The following is an 18,421-nucleotide window of genomic DNA, read 5'->3' as shown; positions in this document are numbered from 1 at the left end:
ATGGATATGTGTGGATTTCATGAGTTCATTTATTAAAACTGTTCTCAAGATCACTGATGAAGATATTTCAGGAATAGATTGGTACCTGTGAAACCTTGTTCAACACCTAAGCACATACATTAACATGTAGTGCGCACACACCTTTGTGTATAGCTATAAACATGATTTAACAGACTATTGCTAAACAATTTTTTGAAAGGCCATTTTAAAAAGATAGAAAAAACACCTCTCTATCCTAAAACAGGAAAAGCCTCTGTTTTGGAATAGAAGTAACAATCCCAAACAATTCAGTTAGCATCAGACAAGGTTAGATGCTTTAAATGTCCAACTACTGCAAAAGTTACTAGCATTAAATATGGTTTTAACAAAAATATTAATCATATCTACTAATAATATATATACTTGTCTGTATATATTCTAGGTTTTGTCTAAAACAAAACCAACCAATGAAGCACTGGTTTTAGAGCAATAAATTCAGTAATTGGGTTCTTTGTTTCTTATTTTCTGGATGCAATATGCACTTCAAATAAGACTGCAAGTTTTTAATCACAACACTTCAGCTACAGAATTAAGGCAGAGGAAATATGGATTTTTCTACAGCATATACAATGGAGAAGTAAGCCCTTTTGTTGCAGAGCTTGCCTTGTTTCTTTGCCTATTCTGTACAAACCCTGAAACAATTCCTGGTATATGAACAGCCCTTTCTAAACTATCTCTGTATTAGATCGCTCTGTGTTACAGATGGCACAAACTTCAATGTAGCTTAGAGTTAAGTCAAGAATAAGCAGGAGCTTTTGAGGCAATTAGATTTTCTTCACTATCGTCAAGTAATGCTCAAGTGTGCCATTAGCACGAAGCCACTGCATGGCTCTTCCAAATAGAAATTGCTTTTCTCTTTCAGTAGTCTTCTTTGAAGCCTCACATCATATCAAGAGCACAAAACAGCTTTATGTAACCTCCTCCAAACAGCAGCTCTGAACATGAGAGAAGAGAACAGAGAAGAATGGATGTAGGTTACAATAGGAGTATTTCCATAAAAAGCGGTCATATCTGACATCTGATTTTAAATTAAACCCAAAATCTATTTCAAGGCAGGAGATAGCAAAAGGCTCTGGCCCTTTTCAGCAATAACCTAAAAAACCTTTTCATCTTACAAAACAACAATTCAGAGCACCTCCTTTATAAAATTCAGATCATGGCTTATATCACAGGCATTACAACCTCACAGTTGCCTTACAATTTAGTACAATGCTGTTCCTGGAATAAATGGAAAGCAGGTTAAAAGGATTTTTGTTATTTTCCAGCATCATATACCCAAGTAATTACCAAAAAAATCTGAAGGCTGACAGATTACCACAAAACTGCTTTCTTTTTTTCTGGCTCAAAAGTAAAACCTACACATTCATAGAACTTCCACCACACATCTTACAAAACACAGTTAATAACTGAGAAACATTACTGCCCTTATGAAAAACAATAAGGAATTGCTTGTGGTTTTCAGCAGTTCTGTAATTTCCCATTTCCAAAAATCATCCAAATCTGGTTTATGTAAACATGCCAGCTGCCATGCCTCACATGTGAAACAAACCACCTTCTAATGCCAGTAGCTTTTAAAGATGACAGCAGCAAACACATAAGATGTCCAAGTCTGAGAGATCTAGGACTAAGAGCACAGAAGGATGTTAAACTCACCTGCCACATGTTTAGTGTTGCAACAACATTATAGTCCTACATCAGCTACTCTCATAGCAACACTTCCAACTCTACAGGTGTCCAGCATGTCAATTTAAATGTCCTCTTATGAAACACATTGTCCCACAGTGCAAACACATCTTCAAAAAGGACCTAATTAACAAGAGTAGTATGGTGATGTCAGCCATTAGAAAGTTAGCCAACATCAGGCATTTTAGTTAGAGAGGTTTCATGCAATAGACATCAGAATTTCTTTTGTTCAAATTGGCTTATTTGTGAAGGAGTCCCTGTACATGGGAGAAAAATGAAAGGAATGGAAAATGAAAGGAAGCAGCTTACCAGTAGGAAAACTGGTCCCATCTTAAGTGATTGACTTCCCCCCTATTTCTGCTGTTGAACTAAATAGTCCTCATTTTGGTCAAGACAGTTTTGCTGGTTCTCCCACCACACCTGCCATTCTCCTGCCACAGCCTATTTTTCCCAGAGGCCACCAGAACAGCACAGAGGTGGAAGGAATGCAGGACTTAACAGGTTTTTTTTAATCAGAAGCCAGCTGACTCCAAACCCTCACCCTTCACCTGGCACTTTACACTTGCTTTCCAATATTTTATGCTTCACACAGGTGCCCATGATGATTCCTAAACAATGCCACAGCCTTGGGCATTGCTATGATTAATATGCTGTGTTATTGTCAACGAAAACCACTTGGAGCACACAGATATGCCTCCTAAGGCAGTGCCAAAAGACATCCCACCTGTTTCATAGTGGCCCCTGCCTGCTTCACTGTGAAAATAGTTTCACCCCCTCATTACTTACAGCCTCTTTCAATGGTAATTTTCAAAAAATTTCTGACACTAAGTGTCAGCTGTCCAGGAGAGCTAAAGAATGCAGCAGAAGAAACCTCAGTTTAAGGAAACTGACACTAGATTATTTATTTTCCATTAAGCATAGGGTCTGTGTACTATTGAAATAATTGCTTGAGAACATCATAGGTCTCTAAGTGGCAGCAGCCATTAGTACCAAGAATAGCCTTGTTATAATCTTGTCAATAATGTTTCTTGAGTGAGTTATGCACATATCTACCCTTATCAAAGACAACAGACATAACTCCCTGCTTCCCAAAATTGCTTATGACACTAAAAGCTGACAAAAAAAACCCACCAAAAAACCAAGAAAATCTTTGTTGTCACCTAATTGTGTATCACAATACAATGGTCCATATAACTTGCCAAACACACAGGCACTGGCTAGGGGGTTTTGCTTTTTGAGTATTGTAACATTTCCAGAACACATTAATAAAGAACATTAGAAGCATGAGGTTTAAAAATTTTACAATTATTTTAAAAGAATTGCATCAATTATAGCACATTTTAAAATAGCAACTACTTTTTTTAATCCTGAGCACACCTTCAGTTTGGGAGAAAATCTCTCAAAAAACTCTTCAAATCACATGAGTGTTGACTATATTTCTTACTGAGCTGGACACAGTATATGCTAAAATAAATCTCCAAAGCTATATGACATGGCCTTATTTTTTCATAGATCATGCCCTATTGTACAGCAAGAAATTCAGGCTGCAGAAGGCAGAAACAAATAGTTTAAGCTGAGTTTTAAGCACAACTCTCAGGGGATTTCTCACTGTAGGAGCCCCGTGCTGCCAGAGGCGTGTATGGACATGCCCTAACATATCCTGGGTATCCTCCCAAGAAAGCAAAGCAGCAAAATGTGCAGTAGTCCTGATATACTGAGCTTACAACATGTAAATTTTCTGCAGAGCAAAAATTGAGGATTATAGTTTTAAACAACCACTCCAGGGCAGGACTGAATACTTAAACTCATCTGACAAAAAAAAGAAAAGGAACCAGGGCTCTGCACTTCTGAATTTCGCCATTAGGTGCATACTGGATCCTGAAACTCCTATTAAGCTTATAAAACCTGTTGTTTTTGACCACTAAACTATTATAACAACGACTTGACCAGTTTAAAAAAAAAACAACAACTGGCTCACAAATTTTAAAGAGCAAGAGTCATTTCAGAGAGAGCTCAAATTCCATTATTTCTGAGCCTAATATCTACTTCAGAAAGAATAAAATCCTTACTGTGTGAAAAGTGAAACCTCACAGTGTACACACAAAAAACATTCAGCAGAAATTACTTGTGTGCAAACATAATCTTTAATTAAATGAGCTTGCAGGAAACTGGCCAGACTATAGCTTCTCAATTATCTACTTTTACATTTTAAAACACTAAAGCAGTTGTTGGTACAGCATTATGAGGATGTCAATTTTATCATCTTTCTCTGATGGTCCTAGAAAAAGATTAACTGTATATAAAACAGAGAAAAGTTACACAGCAATCAGAACTTGACTCTCAAGAAAGCCAGACCCATACATTTTTTTACTCTCCATAAAAATGAAAAGCAAGTATTTCAGAACAAGGAATTACTTCATCTACAAAGAGAGTGCTATGTATTTTTACACATGCTAACTGAAATAAGTTTGAATAAATGGCAATCACACACCTGGAAAAAGATATTGCTCAGCATTTCCTAAGTAATTATTTAGTTCTGAAAATAATGAATTTTAGAAGATATTTAAGAACAACAAAAGAAAAAAATGAGAAAAGGCAGTTCTTTGTATGTGTCTGACATGAAGAATTCAATATATTTGCTAGGCATTCATGACTGATGCTAAAATGAGCTTTGTCTGTGGCACAGTATCTGAAAGACCTGCAGGTTCTGTAGTCAGAGGCTCTGTAAAGCATTTTAGTAACACTGGGTTAAAGGGAGCAGGATCAAATGTGCCTGGATAGGAGAAGTATATAATGGAAAATTTTGAGATTTGCTGTTGAAAGGTTTCATCTGAACAATGAGAAGGGCAACTAGATGGTAATTTATACTTGTTTAGGAATTAATGTATACAGGAGCTCAGCTAATTCTCCCCTGGCATCAGCAGAGTATCTCCTGCTTTTCCATTCTTTCTGCAGGAGGAATTTGAAAGTTCTGCCTCCTCTGCTGCTAAATTAAGGCCTCATTGGATAAAAGATAAAACTTAACACCTGAAAGTGGAAGGGAAAGTAAATCCTTGTTTCCACCTCTATAAAACCGCAGGGTTTTCATCTGGGAAAGAAGAACCACAAGCATTTAAATGTTTTTCAGGATGCTCTAAGTTACACTAGATTGGCAAATATATATTCAGGCTACATTTTCGGGGGAACAGTTACTGTTTCTAAGCTATTGGCCTCCTGACCATGCATAAAGAGTAACAAGGTCAGTAAGGTTAGTATAACTACTGCATCAAAATATCACTTTCTGGTTTAGTGAGTGAAATGCGAGCATGGAAGAATGAACACTTTCTGATTTTCTGATTAGTTTTTCTCCTTAGTATGAGATACTCCATCCTAAAAAGATGAAGTACTGTCAAATCTTTGTAGCAAGTCCCATTTAAGCCACTGTAATTAATGAGATTTTCACATCTGTTTTAATTACTTCTACTAAGCACAAACTTAAACCTTAAGTTTTTCTTCTATTTTAGAAAGGTTTTCAGAGAAAAATCGTTTAATCAACAAAGAAATAATCCTGGAAGCTACTACTTCCAATCACTCATGCCATGACCCTGTGTCACCAATGGTTTCACAAAGTCATTGTGAAATCTCCTTTCTTCCTGAAAATAATCTACAAAATAGCAAACAACATGTGCCCCCAGCCTGCCTTCAAAACCTTTGGTCATGTAAATCAAACAAAACAGAACTAAAGCTAATACACACCTCCACTAGAAATAACCGAATTCCCAACTAATGTTAGATTTAATACAAAAATTAAAAGCCCTCCCCTAAACTGCAACACTTGTGAAACTGGAAGCTGATTTGGAAATTAAAAGCACAGAGCAAGAAATCTGCAGTGAGCTTGTTGCAGCCTACAAATAGGAAGTAGTCAGGAGAAGAAAACCTTCACTGTCAAATGGAAAATATGGAAAGGCCATAACTTTAATACAAACTTTCACTTGTCTCTTCCCCTGCACTTGTACTCTCAGATATATATACAGAATATGCTTGGAAGCAAAAAAAGTGTGGCGGTACAAAAATCATCCATCAAACAACTGTACTACTTTTAATAATATATTAAAGGTCCTAAAACAAAGATAAAAAGTGAATATATTTAAGCATTTATATTCCATTCCACATTGTGTGATGACTAATTTGTAAAGAGTGCAGAAGTCCTCACAACTGCAGCCAAAACCATTTGAGAATACTTTGATATAACGCCACAAAGGATATGAGCAGGAAGACAGCAGGAGTTACAAATGGCCAAGTTCCATTAAAAGTGCTAATAAAAGAATAATGGAATTTCCTTGTACTATGAATAAAAAGTGTTTTGTACAGGAGAATTAAGACATGGATAGGAATATCAAAGTTTCTCGTTCACCAGTTGCATCACCTTACTAGATCTTAATTGACTTACTATTACATTTACCTTAAAATGCTTCAATTCAAAGGAGCAACAATCCCATTCAAAATCTTATCACACTAGTTTGGTTTTTTTTATTCTTCATGTTTCTCCATTAAGGCCATTTTCACAGGCCATTAATATCAGCTCCACCAGTCTTTGTAAATAATGCGAGACTATTTATAAAAGAAGTACTAAGCAGAGATGAATTTAACTTGAAATTTAGGTACAATTGTAAAAGCTATGGAATATAACTGCTTTACAATGTATTTTTAAACTAAATTTTCAAGTGTCCGGTAACTACAGAACTCTCACAGCAACAACCTGCCTGATAAACCTATTCATTTACACACTGTGTTTCTCACTGACATATGTGTAGTTACACATCTATTGCATATATGTGCACGTGTTCCTACAAAGAGATAGATGCACATACACACTTCTGCCACCTTCTTCTCACAAATATAAAACCTAGCTGTTTTTTCCAATGTATTTGGTACATGTCCAGGAAAAGAAGAGATAGAGTTCAAAACTTTGCAATCTAAACAACAACAACAGAAATGTTTCAAATCTTTGTTGGTTTTAATGGATACTTGCAAAATCACTCACACTTCTCAAAACAGAAGCAGCAAAGACAGACATCTCATACTGCTGACAAATTTTTAAAGGGTTTTGTGCACTTGTTAAAAGAATATGCCCACAGAGGCATCAAAGATAGGAGGAACTCCATGAAAATATTTAAAAACCTACTTAACATTCCTTCCATTCAATCTGCTGCTTAATGCTGTCTTCTGCACAATGTCTAGAAGAACACCATGACATAGCTATAGCACAGAAATACTGTGATGTCAGTCTCTTGGTTCTCCAAAATCTTCTTGTAACAACTTTTTTTTTTTTTTTTAATTTCACATTGCAATGAGAAAGGACCTTTTTATTTTCCCCCAGATGTTACAAACAAGTTATAATGATGCGTGTTTCTGCTTCTTCCCCCAGAAAACCACCAGGCTGTTCACGCAGCAGCCTCTTCGAATGATGCTTTTGTGATCAATAGATAATTCATTAGTATCACGTATCTCAGGGCCTAATTGACACAACAGGCTAAGCAACATACTCTAGGGTAAGCCAGTTCCTAAACACAGAGGAAAAAAAAGAGGGGAATCCAATACCACATGTGGTCACTTTGCAGGACTTAGTGCCAGTCTATAAATTATACTTCTGTGAGGTTAATGCGAGTCATTAGTTCCACAAATCAGAAAATGCACCTTTTCAAACTTGGCTTAAAGAAATAAAGAAACACTTATGTGACAGCGAAATTTAAGTAACATGCACAGTGCTTTCAATTTTATAATTTCTCCTGAATTTTGAATTGAACAAGAAATATTGTTACCACAAATGTTCGGAATTTTTCTTAACATCAAACTCAGATAGTATACTTTTTTCCTTACCTTATGATCATATGGATTGTATGAATGAAACAGCTGGGACAGATCCTTTGTTCTCTGTTTTTTCTGTAAAGGATTATTAATAAAAAAGCCATGTTAGAAAAGTTAAAGGAGAAAGAGAGAAGCTACTGATTAAAAAGCTGTATGCAGGTACAAACACATTCTCTCCCCACTTTGCTAATGAAACTGTAGTTATGAACAGCAGTGTATGCAGATTAAGGATATTTAATATTACAGGAAATAATTAACATATATATTAACAATATTAAGGAAAATATCCTTAATAAATAATAAACACTAATCTGTGTAACATCAGTGGAATGTGTAAACACTTCAGACTAGGTTTAATTTTTGCACAATATATAATAAATAATATTTTAGAATACAGATAAAACTGAGTGATCAAGCTGCAATCTTGTAAAGACTTGTCTACTATTCTAGCATGTACATGCAGTATTGCCTTATAGAAGATCAGGTGCAAAGGAAGTCAGTTTGAAGAAGAATAATTTATTATTTGTTGATTTCTTTTGATGCTAATACTCTCATTGCTTTGATTGTGGAAAATTAATAGGTGATATCTCATTTAATGCCAAGGCAAAGGAAAAAAAAATTCTTCTCTTCAGAGCATAGTTCAAAGACAAAACCTGCTTGATCCAACTTCTGATTTTAGCCAAAGAGCTTTCAGTAATTTCAGCGGATGTTAAATAGAATTTCTCAGCTGTATCCTATAGAGGGTGGCCAGGAAGAGGAGAAAAACACCCTTTGTCTTTAATGCAGGGATGAGTCACAAATCAGTTCAAAGTTTTATTATGTCAAAATCAGTGTTTATTTATCCCATAGCTGGGGAAGGCAAATCATTGCATGTTGGAAAATGTGTTAAGGGGAGAACTGCAAGAACTCCTTGCTTGTAGTCTGTACCAGTGTCTTATTTAGCCATTGTTTCTGTGAAAGTAGCTTTCCAGTGAAGCTGGAAAGATCTGTTTATGTTTCCAGCATGCTGGGAACTAAATAGACAGCTGCATGACTGCAGAATTTATTTTAACTTCTGGAAACTATAGGACAATTTAGCAACTTTTGATCATGCAATATGAACTATGTATTTTCTTTCTTTACATAGTTTTTATTTTCACAGAAACATTAAGCAACTTACAATGACTTCTTTTCTGGTAGTACACCTGTAGACAGTCAAAGTACTTAAAGTACTATAAAAATTATTTGGAGAAATGTGATAAAAATTAAAAAGATATGCAAAAATGATTGCTAAAAAGATTGCTTGAAAAAACCTAATTTAATGTAGCATCATGCAAAAAGAAGACAAAAGCACTTGACTTTGGGTTATGGAAACCCCACTAATCATTCTCGGAAGAAAGCCCTACAAAATCCAGAAAAAGTCCAAGTCTTGCTCATTGTACTGAAGAATATTTCTCCTGTAATTAATTTTGACTGCAATTACTTTAATAACAGTCAGTAAAACGAAATGATGGAAAACCACCCATCTTTCACCCTCAGACTCTCGCCTAAATGCTGGTTACACATTCAGCTAGACGAAGAGTGAAGATGGCTTCCCTTGCACAAGACACTGACAGTCTTCAACTTTTTATTATTATACAAAATTATGGTTTCTTTCCTACCTTTCCACAAAAGTTTTATTTTTTTGTACAAAATCAAAACTCTCCTGACTGGGGAAATGCTGGGAATTCCTAACTGAGAAAAACGTGCAATGAATCTTCTCAAGATGCAGATGAGGAAATGCCCCAAAATTCCCAGGATGTCCAATAGGCTTCGCTGAACTAAACCTAAACGTCATTTAACTGTTTTGTATGGAATCTGAATACATAGAGATAAAAATGCCATAAGCACAGAGTTAAGGTTCCTTAGTGATAACTTCTGTCTTTCTACAACAAAAAACACACTTTAACTCAGATCTCTAAAACCCAAATATATGTAGTATTTCAAAACACACACAAACAGGACAAGGAATTCATGCTGCTCCAATGGTAATCCCTTCAACTCCTACAGCTGGCATGAGTCACACGGTATGAACAATAAGTTTTTGAAGCATGGTTCACAGCTCACCTCTATGCAGTACAGAGCGAAGATAAAGCAGGCCTCTTCATGTCTAGAGGCTACAGTGGAAAAGAAGGAGTCCAAAAGCTCCTTCTCTTTCATCACTTCCAGTGGACTATTTCAGTCCCCAAACTACCTATTTACACATATCTACGCAGAATTTATTCCATTGACGTAGCTTCATACCCCTATTTATGTTCCCTCAGCTTAGTCCAACATCCCTTTAAAGTACCCTTTGACCAACATAAAAACTTCCATTTCTCTGCTCTTTTTCTTCAGTGTTCTGATTCTCCAGTCCTTTGTTCTCTACCAATAATGTTGCCAAAATTACATCATAAAAAGCCACTCAAAAACCCTCTCTGAACTTAGGCAACTGTACAATCTTATCATATTGCTCCACGTGCAGCAGCACTATTGCTTTCAAACATGCTCACAGACCTACAGAGGACATATTCTAATTATTTCTGAAAAAAAAAAAAAATTTTCTTTCCAAATTAGCATGAAAAGACCTTCCAGGAGTTTGATAGCAACATCAGACTCATAGCTTATTCCTGCACTTCTTTCAGGCTTGCCATACAGGAATAGATAGCCCTTAGTTTGCAGCACTTAAAGAAACAACTGCAGGGAGAGGAGATAAAGACAGAAATTCAGATCCTATACTGATGTGAGCCACTAAAAAAATGTATGCATATGACTGTAAAAATGAATTTTCAGTTTTCTGTTTTAAAAAATTGTAAAAATATCACATTATATAGGAGATAAAAAGGAGACTTCTTATATCTTTATCAGGAAAAGTATGTGAACATCTGATAAAGAGTGAATTAAAATGCTGCTGCAGGACTGAGTTAAATACGGTAAAACTATATATGTTTGTACACATAAGTATGCCAGGATGGAAGGTTTTTCTTAAATAAATCAATATTTTTTCTAAGTGAGTTATTTCAAGCTTGTTACTAAAATGCACCTAAGTAATTAACTTCTTCTGAAAAGACAGGCAGTGTCCAAGAGATTTATAAAAATAAGAACCAGACACCAACATCAACTAATGACATTTCTTAGGACAGAACACACAGTCAATGTTAGTAGAGAGGAAACAACACATTACCACAATTTCATTATTTCCCCCATCCTGCAAGCAGATACACAATGCAAGTAACATACACTTTGCTCTATTTATTTCCTTTCTCTCTCCCATTTTGCTGGGCCTCAGATTTTTTGATTACTGGAATTTAATAAAGGGATAATGGTCATCCAATATGCATATTATATGTTTAAGATAAAGTAATGATAAAGGTTCCTTTGACAACAGTCTGGGACTATACACCAATAAGGCTGAGTTAGTGAACCTTGGTGTTTTTACTCTTTTTCTAGTGCACTGCTTTTTAGCAATAATAAAACTTTTTCTAATGCCTTACATGGTCTATACTGTGGATTATTATTCTACTTTTGTAGAATAATGTAGAAGTGATGAAATATCACTTAAAGAACAACAGAATGTAAAAAAATCAACCACCCCTCAAAAAACTCAACAAACCACGTAGTAGGGAAGAAATCTAAAACAATTTAAAATACTTTCTGCACAAGTAAACCAGCATAGAATTTTGTGCTGACTACCTTAGAATTTTTTTTTTTTTTGCAAATAATGGTGTGAAAATAGGGTAAAAGTAGGGGTATCCTAATAATAAATTTTTATAATCAGAATATACTTTAGAAAAATCATTTTACAAATGGAACAGTTATAACAAATGCCAAACACTGTAGGCTCACACATGTATATTGGACTTATCTCATGATCCTCTTTTCATATTCAGGTGATAATTACCTGTCTTTCAGATGACTTTAACATAGCCCAAAACTTGTTTGCTTTCTTTTCAAGCATGGTGTCATAGGTCTGCAATGTTTATTGTGAAGGAGAACTACAATATCAATGAGGTATTTGTTTTACAGATTACTTAGAAGCTACTTAAATGGAATATTCTCAGATTTTCATCTAGGAATAAAAGGGACAAAATTACTCCCAATATGAAGCTGTTACTGCTTTCCTTTAGACTCAACTTTCAGTTTTATAAAGCCTATTTTCACCTTGAAAGGTCTTATTAATTCCAGCCTAATATTGTGACAGATCTGGAGATTCCAGCAGTTCCACTGAAAGTCTCAGCATCAACATATTGCCAGCAAAGTTCTCTTGTCTTTGTTTTCTTGCTCACATTTAAAATCATTCCAATATACAGGGCTGCCTTCAGTAACAAGAACATGTTTCTGTTCAAATACTCTTCCTTCATGAGTACAGTGAATAATAACTTGTTAAGGCAATCAGATTAATATCTTTATTTCAGTTCTGTTCCCTCACTTACCAATCATCTCCCCCATTTCTCTTTTACATACTGCGGATCAGAATTAAAAAATAATTTTATTTTACCACAGGAACCTTATTTAATTTGAAGTTTATAAAGCATCTCACCCCTATCCTCAAGCATGCTAACAACCAACAGCAATATTCAGTTTTTCTTTCAAACAAGTCTGGAAAACCACTTTACCTCCTTCTGTATTTCTAATGAATTATTTCATTTAAAGTCATATTAAACTTAGTGAATCAGGGAAAAATGTAACTACAAATTTGATACACTTTGGGAGAAAAATTAAGCAGCTTTACAAGTATTTTCACAGTTTCCCTTCCCAGTATAACTGAAAGCACAGAGGCTCCAGAAAAACAGACACAAAACCATGAGATTGGATCTTTCTTTTCTGAAACGGCTCTTTCTAACACGTTTTGTGTTATGGCATTCTCTGACTTAGACACAGCTTTTTTTGCTGATCAGAAAATGGATGTTGCTTTCTTTTCCCTTATGTTACACCTGTGATCTCAAAACTAAAAAGTTCCAAACTCAGAACTCATAAATAAGAATGAAGCAGGTAGCATCCTACCTAAAGACACCCAGTGGACTAACTTTAATCTCCACAGAATTACTTGGCAAAACACCAAGAAGAGAGGAAGAATAGCAACTACTCCAACCAAGGTACATTTAAAAGCCTTGCTTGGAGATTCAATCCATAAAGTATTAAATCTGTGTACCTATAACCACAACAGAGATATGAGACAAGCCACTGGAACCACCATGTTATCAAAGTTTGCAGATTGCTTTTTGGTCTGCAAAACAGCTTTTAAAAAAGTGATCAGAAACCACTGAACCATTCTCTTTGACCTCTGTTATTCAATGCATCAGCCTCTTAGAAATGATCCTGAAAAAAAACCTTGTGCCCCAGCCAGATTTCTTGATAAAATCATACCCAGTGTTCATTCTGCACTTGCATCCATGCCCTGTAAGCTCTGAAAGAAGTGACAATACAGGCCCGACAAGTTCTCTGCGTCCTATCACTAACTCACCTCTACTGAAATTATTGCTGTCTTTCTGATCCCATCCATAATAAAGCATAGAAAATAATTTGGGGAGTAGTTAGTATTTTTGACCTAACCTACCTGAATTACTATGTTAAAACAGACTCACTGTTCTACTTCAGCTACTGACCCAAACATTCAGCTTGCTCTAAGAAATAATTTTCTAATAATTTTTGATCCATGCATGGAAAATATAATTTAGTGTGTAGTGTGTTATTCAGCAGTTCACAGTTTATGTTCCTCAATGTTACAGGATAGTGGACTTTTTTTCCAGCTCCAATTAACAACAGAACTGTAGATTCATAATGCATATTCTGTATACTTTTTTTACACAGAAGGATTCTTTAAAAAAAAAACCATAGCATGGTTCTGTGACTCCATGCAATATGTTTGTTGTCTAAAAGAGCAAAATATATAAAACTTCACACAGCTTTATTGATCATTAATACTATAAAATGATTGCAAACGTTAAAGGAATACTGTCTTCAGGATTATAGCGACATGAATTATTATGGTTTAGTCTATTTTACATTTTATGTAGAGATTCTGATTTATGGAAAATTACAGACATTTTCAAAATCCAGCTAGAATCTTCATAAGAACATCTGCCAACCTATCTGAAAATAATTTGTCGAAGGATACATTTTCAATTAAATCATGTGCATTGCAATTTCCTCCTTCTTACCTCCCATATATTAGCTATGTAATACAGACACTTCAAACCCATATATTTCACAAATGTTGCTGAATTTTATTCCTTCTGGTAAATTTGAGAGACTTTAATTTCTCTTATGATTAAAGCTTGTTATTCCTGTCACTTTTTATTGGAGAGCTAGGCAATCACCAATCATATGAAATTTAACAAGGGCAAAGTGCTGAATTCTGCACCTGGGATGGGGCAAACCTGGATGTATGTACTGAAGAATGAGAGGCTGGAGAGCAGCACCACAGAAAGGGACCTGGGTCCTGGCTGATGGCAAGGTGAATCTGAGCCAGCAGTGCCCTGGCAGCCAGGAGGGCCACCCGTGTCCGGGGGGGCATCAGGCACAGCATGGCCAGCCAGGCAAGGGAGGGAATTGTCCCACTTTGTTCTGGGCTGGGGCAGCCTCATCTCCAGTGCTGGGGACAGTTCTGGGTGACACAATATAAAAAGGACAATAAACTGATTGAGAGTGTCCAAAGGAGGCCATGAGGATGGTGGAGGCCCTTGAGGGGAAGCTGCGTGAGGAGCAGCTGAGGTCACTTGGGCTGTTCAGCTTGGAGAAGAGGAGACTGAGGGGAGACCTCATTGCAGTTCCAATTTCCTTGTGAGGGGAAGAGGAGGGGCAGGCACTGATCTCTACTCTGTGGTGACCAGTGAGAGCGCTTGAGGAAATGACACTGAGTCAGGGGAGGTTTAGTTAGATATGGAGAGAAGGCTCTTCACCCAGAGAGTGGATGGGCACTGGAAAGAGTCCCCCAGGGAAGTGGTCACAGCAGCAAGTCTGAGGAAGTTCAAAGATGCATTTGGACCATGCTCTCAGGCACTGGGTGTGATCCTTGAGATGTCTTGCACAGGCCCAGAAGTTGGATTCAATAACTTTCCAACTCAGGATATTCTACAATTCTATGATTCTATAAATTATGCAAAATTTACTCTGAAGACTTGTACAAAGCAATTATTAATTTCAGAAAAAGCCTTCAGCATTTGTTCATTATGAGGGTCCACAAATTTGATGTAGTTCATAAAATGCTCTTGCTTCTGATAGATTTTTATATCTGAAATTCATGTAGAAAATTCACAGTATATATGAGGTGGGTATTTCCTAAGGATGCCACTATAACTGATTAGGAAGACTGCTTAGGTCAAAACAATTTGTAGAACAATCTAGATCTAGCTGAATCTTGGCCTGCGGTATCAGCCATATCTCCAATCAGATTGACACTAAACCAGAAATAAAGTGATTGGTCATGAGGGATAGACAGTTTTTGAATACATACTGTTATTGCAGCTAGTTACACAACAATATCAACCAGAATGAACTGCAAACTACATCTTAGTAATGAAATGTAATATTAAAATATGTATCTGTATCTACAGATATGTTAAGCCCAGGATAAAGCTGTCTGCAGGGCACTCTTTTCCTTTTAATGAACTGGTGAGGTTATCTGTGTGCTGTACCATACACAAGAAGCCTTGAAAGAACCAAGTTTTCCAGCCTTCCAAGAAGAACAGAAAGTGCTGAAGAGGGTACAGTGTGGTACAAACTGTGAGGAGCAGTGCTCAAGTGCTGGCTGTGTGATAGAGACCACCTACAACACATGAATTCACTAGACACACAAAAACTGCTCTCACTGTTTTATCTTCATCTATTATTCAGTCCTCCACTCTACTTCCAGGTGTTAAGGAATTCTAGGTTCCAAGATTTTTAGCCCAATGACCAGACGTGCAGGTGCAGCAATGAAAACAGTGGAAGACAGAAGTTTCAGAGCACTCAGTGACCTGATCAACTGTGATGGCTTTGAGGGAGTGCACTTGGATTATCAAAGACAGATGAAGTTCAAGAAAGGGTCACCAAGAACCCACCTCAGGATATTTCAGTCTTCTTTCACTCCAAAGCATGTTGTATAGGCCATCATAAACATTACATTATTTGCAACTCATGGACAAGTTTAGTTGCCTCCATGATACAAAATAATTTGCTCTTTGTGTTAAATTACAAAAAAATTATACCTAAACCACATTCTCATTTGAAGAAGTCTGGAATTTTGAAAATTTTCTGTTCTGATGCCTATATTTGTTTCAGGGAATAAGCTATTACTAATTACTACAGCTGCTGGCACTGTTTTTAGTTCTGAGCAGTCTGGATTATAAAATAAATTAAAAATCCAAATTGAAAAATAGCATTTTGTTTCAGTTTTACAAAAGTTACCTAAATGTAATTCAAGCAAAAATTAGAAAAATTACAAAAAGGCACAGTTAAGACTTCTTCCAGGGTTCTTCCACTTCATTATGAACCAATGAAGAAGACAGAAGAATAAACAGTAGATTGGAGATAAAACCGTTTTCTCTCTTAAAATCAAAGGCTTTTCTACCTTATCTCTGAGAGTATCTTCCCTTCCTTCTATTCAGCTCAGGAGTATGTGGTGTTAAAAACTCCTCATGCTATTTCAGCTTCCTTTCAACTGAAAGTCTCACAATTCCATCAGGGTTTTCAGACAGACTTACAGGGGAAGGAGGATGGCTAATGAATGCTCATGGCCACTACAAATCTTGGAGGACTGCACTTTCCAAAACTATTTTTATACAACATATGTTCTGCACATGGCTGCAAGCATCAGTCAACAAAGCTACATGAAGTTAACAGCAGTTTCATTATTCTTGAAAATTCTGTAACTATTTCTGGCCTGACAATGAAGTTTAGGAAGAACTCCCCCTCTTCCTCCTTATGTATATTCTCCATATTTTAATTTCCAATTATTTTTCTTAACAACATGGCCTAGACTGAACTCATAGTTGCGCTTTACTTTAAGATGCTCTAATTTTCAACTTGGATTTGTATAAAGTTTATGACAAAGTTGTTGGTAATTTTCATTCCAACCAATTTCTGCTGTTAAAAAAAAAAATCAACAAAAACTAAACACCAAAACTTAAAAAAGTAGAACACCAACCAAGCTGGTTTCCTAAGTGCATTTCCAATCCTGCTTTGAATTTTGACTTGTTTTCCCAAGCAACACAAAAGCACAAGACTTCTGTTCTACACCAGTGTAAGATTTAAGAGCCACAGCTCCAGGCTAGAGTAAAAATACTTTCGTCCTTTCTCAGGGGGTCTGACTCTGCACTGTCCAGCTGTTGCCATGCAATTTAACTCATTCCCCAGATTCAGCTATGAACTGAATTTTCAGCAGCTCCATAGGCAGATCGTTTATAGATCTCAAAAAGGGTTTAACCAGTTTTAAAACCTACCAGCTCAACTGTCTCCCACAACAACAAAACAGATTTTCATTTCAGAGCCTGGTCAAATAACTGAAGGTGGTTTGAGCGTGAGCTGATTCTAGCTCTAAAATAAAATGGTCTGTAAACACTTATAAAATTCTGTTTAGTAGTTTTGTCTAACCACAAAACCCCTATTCACAGGTAATTATGCTCCTTTGAATTCATTGCAAAAACCCAAATTTCTGGCTACATTCTGAATGGTGAGCACTGGGGTAGATTTAAAGATACAGCATAAAAACAGCCAAATGTTTTGGCCATCTTCTAAACAGAGCAAAGGAAGAACCAGGCTTTCACAGGTCAACCAGTTTATGGAGTTACTGGGAAAAAAAACAGGGAGGAAATAATCCATAATTATTGCTAAGCATCTAGAAGGTAACAAAAGGAACCAACATTGATATGGCATTAACCAACAGACACACCAATCAAAATAAAACCCGTCAAAGAATAACTGGGTTTGTAGATGAGAGAATTCATAGCTACCAATGGTTTGTAGGGCTTTCTACAGTACCTCACATGATGTTCTCATAAAAATCATAAGGGAACATGGATGTAAATAAAACTACTAGAAAGCAAATTGCTGGAATACGTTAGCTTGGAATACTACAACAGTTCGGTGAAAAAAACGAAGAATTATATATTGTTTTTTCTTCATAGTCTATACTCCCCTCCAGCCTTCACATTTTTAACTCCCTGGTCCCAAAGGTGTCATGAAAATATTCACTGAGATTTTTATCCCAGCAGAATAGCAAACAGCAAATAAAAGTGTACTGCTGAAAAACAAATTGTAGTACAGAGGTTTAGCAGTCAAACTCAGACATTAATCAGTCTTGGCTTCTCTTACACATGAAATATTCTGCATGTTACACCATGCATTCTTGCATGTGCTGGAGAGGGGAGATGTGTGTCAGGGGCCAAGAAACTTTGATACACCAGAAGCAGTTATCACAGCTGCATCCAATTCCTGGGGCATGTAATGCCATTTAGTCACAGCACTTAACAGGGGAGCTCATAGTGACAATACACTAGAGTAACAGTACTGCTGAATAAGTGGCATTGTTTCTTTTTCTACTTTTCTTTTCTCCCACCTTATGATCTCCACAGCATTCCTCTTTCATTTTAGAAGAATATCCCTACATAATCCTATTTCATGATCTTTGGATTGGCTACCATTAATCTGACACAATAAGTATTACTGATTCTGCTGTGTCTGTGAGAATTTGAAACGAGATGATACCTTCCTGTCTGCGAACTTAAATCACATTAACTAATCAAGTCCACCTGAAGCTGCACTCTCTCAACCTTCAAGTGTTTAACAGTGCCATTGGTTCTGTTACGTATCACATGAAACCTTATCAAGTTATTTCTAAATCCATATTGGACAGCAGATGAATTCTTTCCTTGCT

At 36.3% G+C, this 18,421-nt stretch overlaps 1 protein-coding gene across 2 annotated transcripts in view; it reads right to left on the bottom strand.

Annotated features, from left to right (window-relative positions):
• Window positions 1–18,421, bottom strand: part of CDKAL1 (CDK5 regulatory subunit associated protein 1 like 1) — a 381,816-nt gene that overhangs the window by 82,215 nt on the left and 281,180 nt on the right. For both annotated transcript variants that reach the window (XM_039712037.1, XM_039712038.1), the window contains exon 13: window positions 7,582–7,644. In XM_039712037.1, the coding sequence (XP_039567971.1) occupies window positions 7,582–7,644 (63 nt within the window). The remainder of the gene's footprint in view (window positions 1–7,581; window positions 7,645–18,421) is intronic.

The sequence above is a fragment of the Passer montanus genome, unplaced genomic scaffold (genome assembly GCF_014805655.1).
Source record: "Passer montanus isolate IOZ18808 unplaced genomic scaffold, ASM1480565v1 scaffold26, whole genome shotgun sequence".
Lineage (NCBI taxonomy): Eukaryota > Metazoa > Chordata > Aves > Passeriformes > Passeridae > Passer > Passer montanus.
This window is presented reverse-complemented; position numbering and strand designations above follow the sequence as displayed.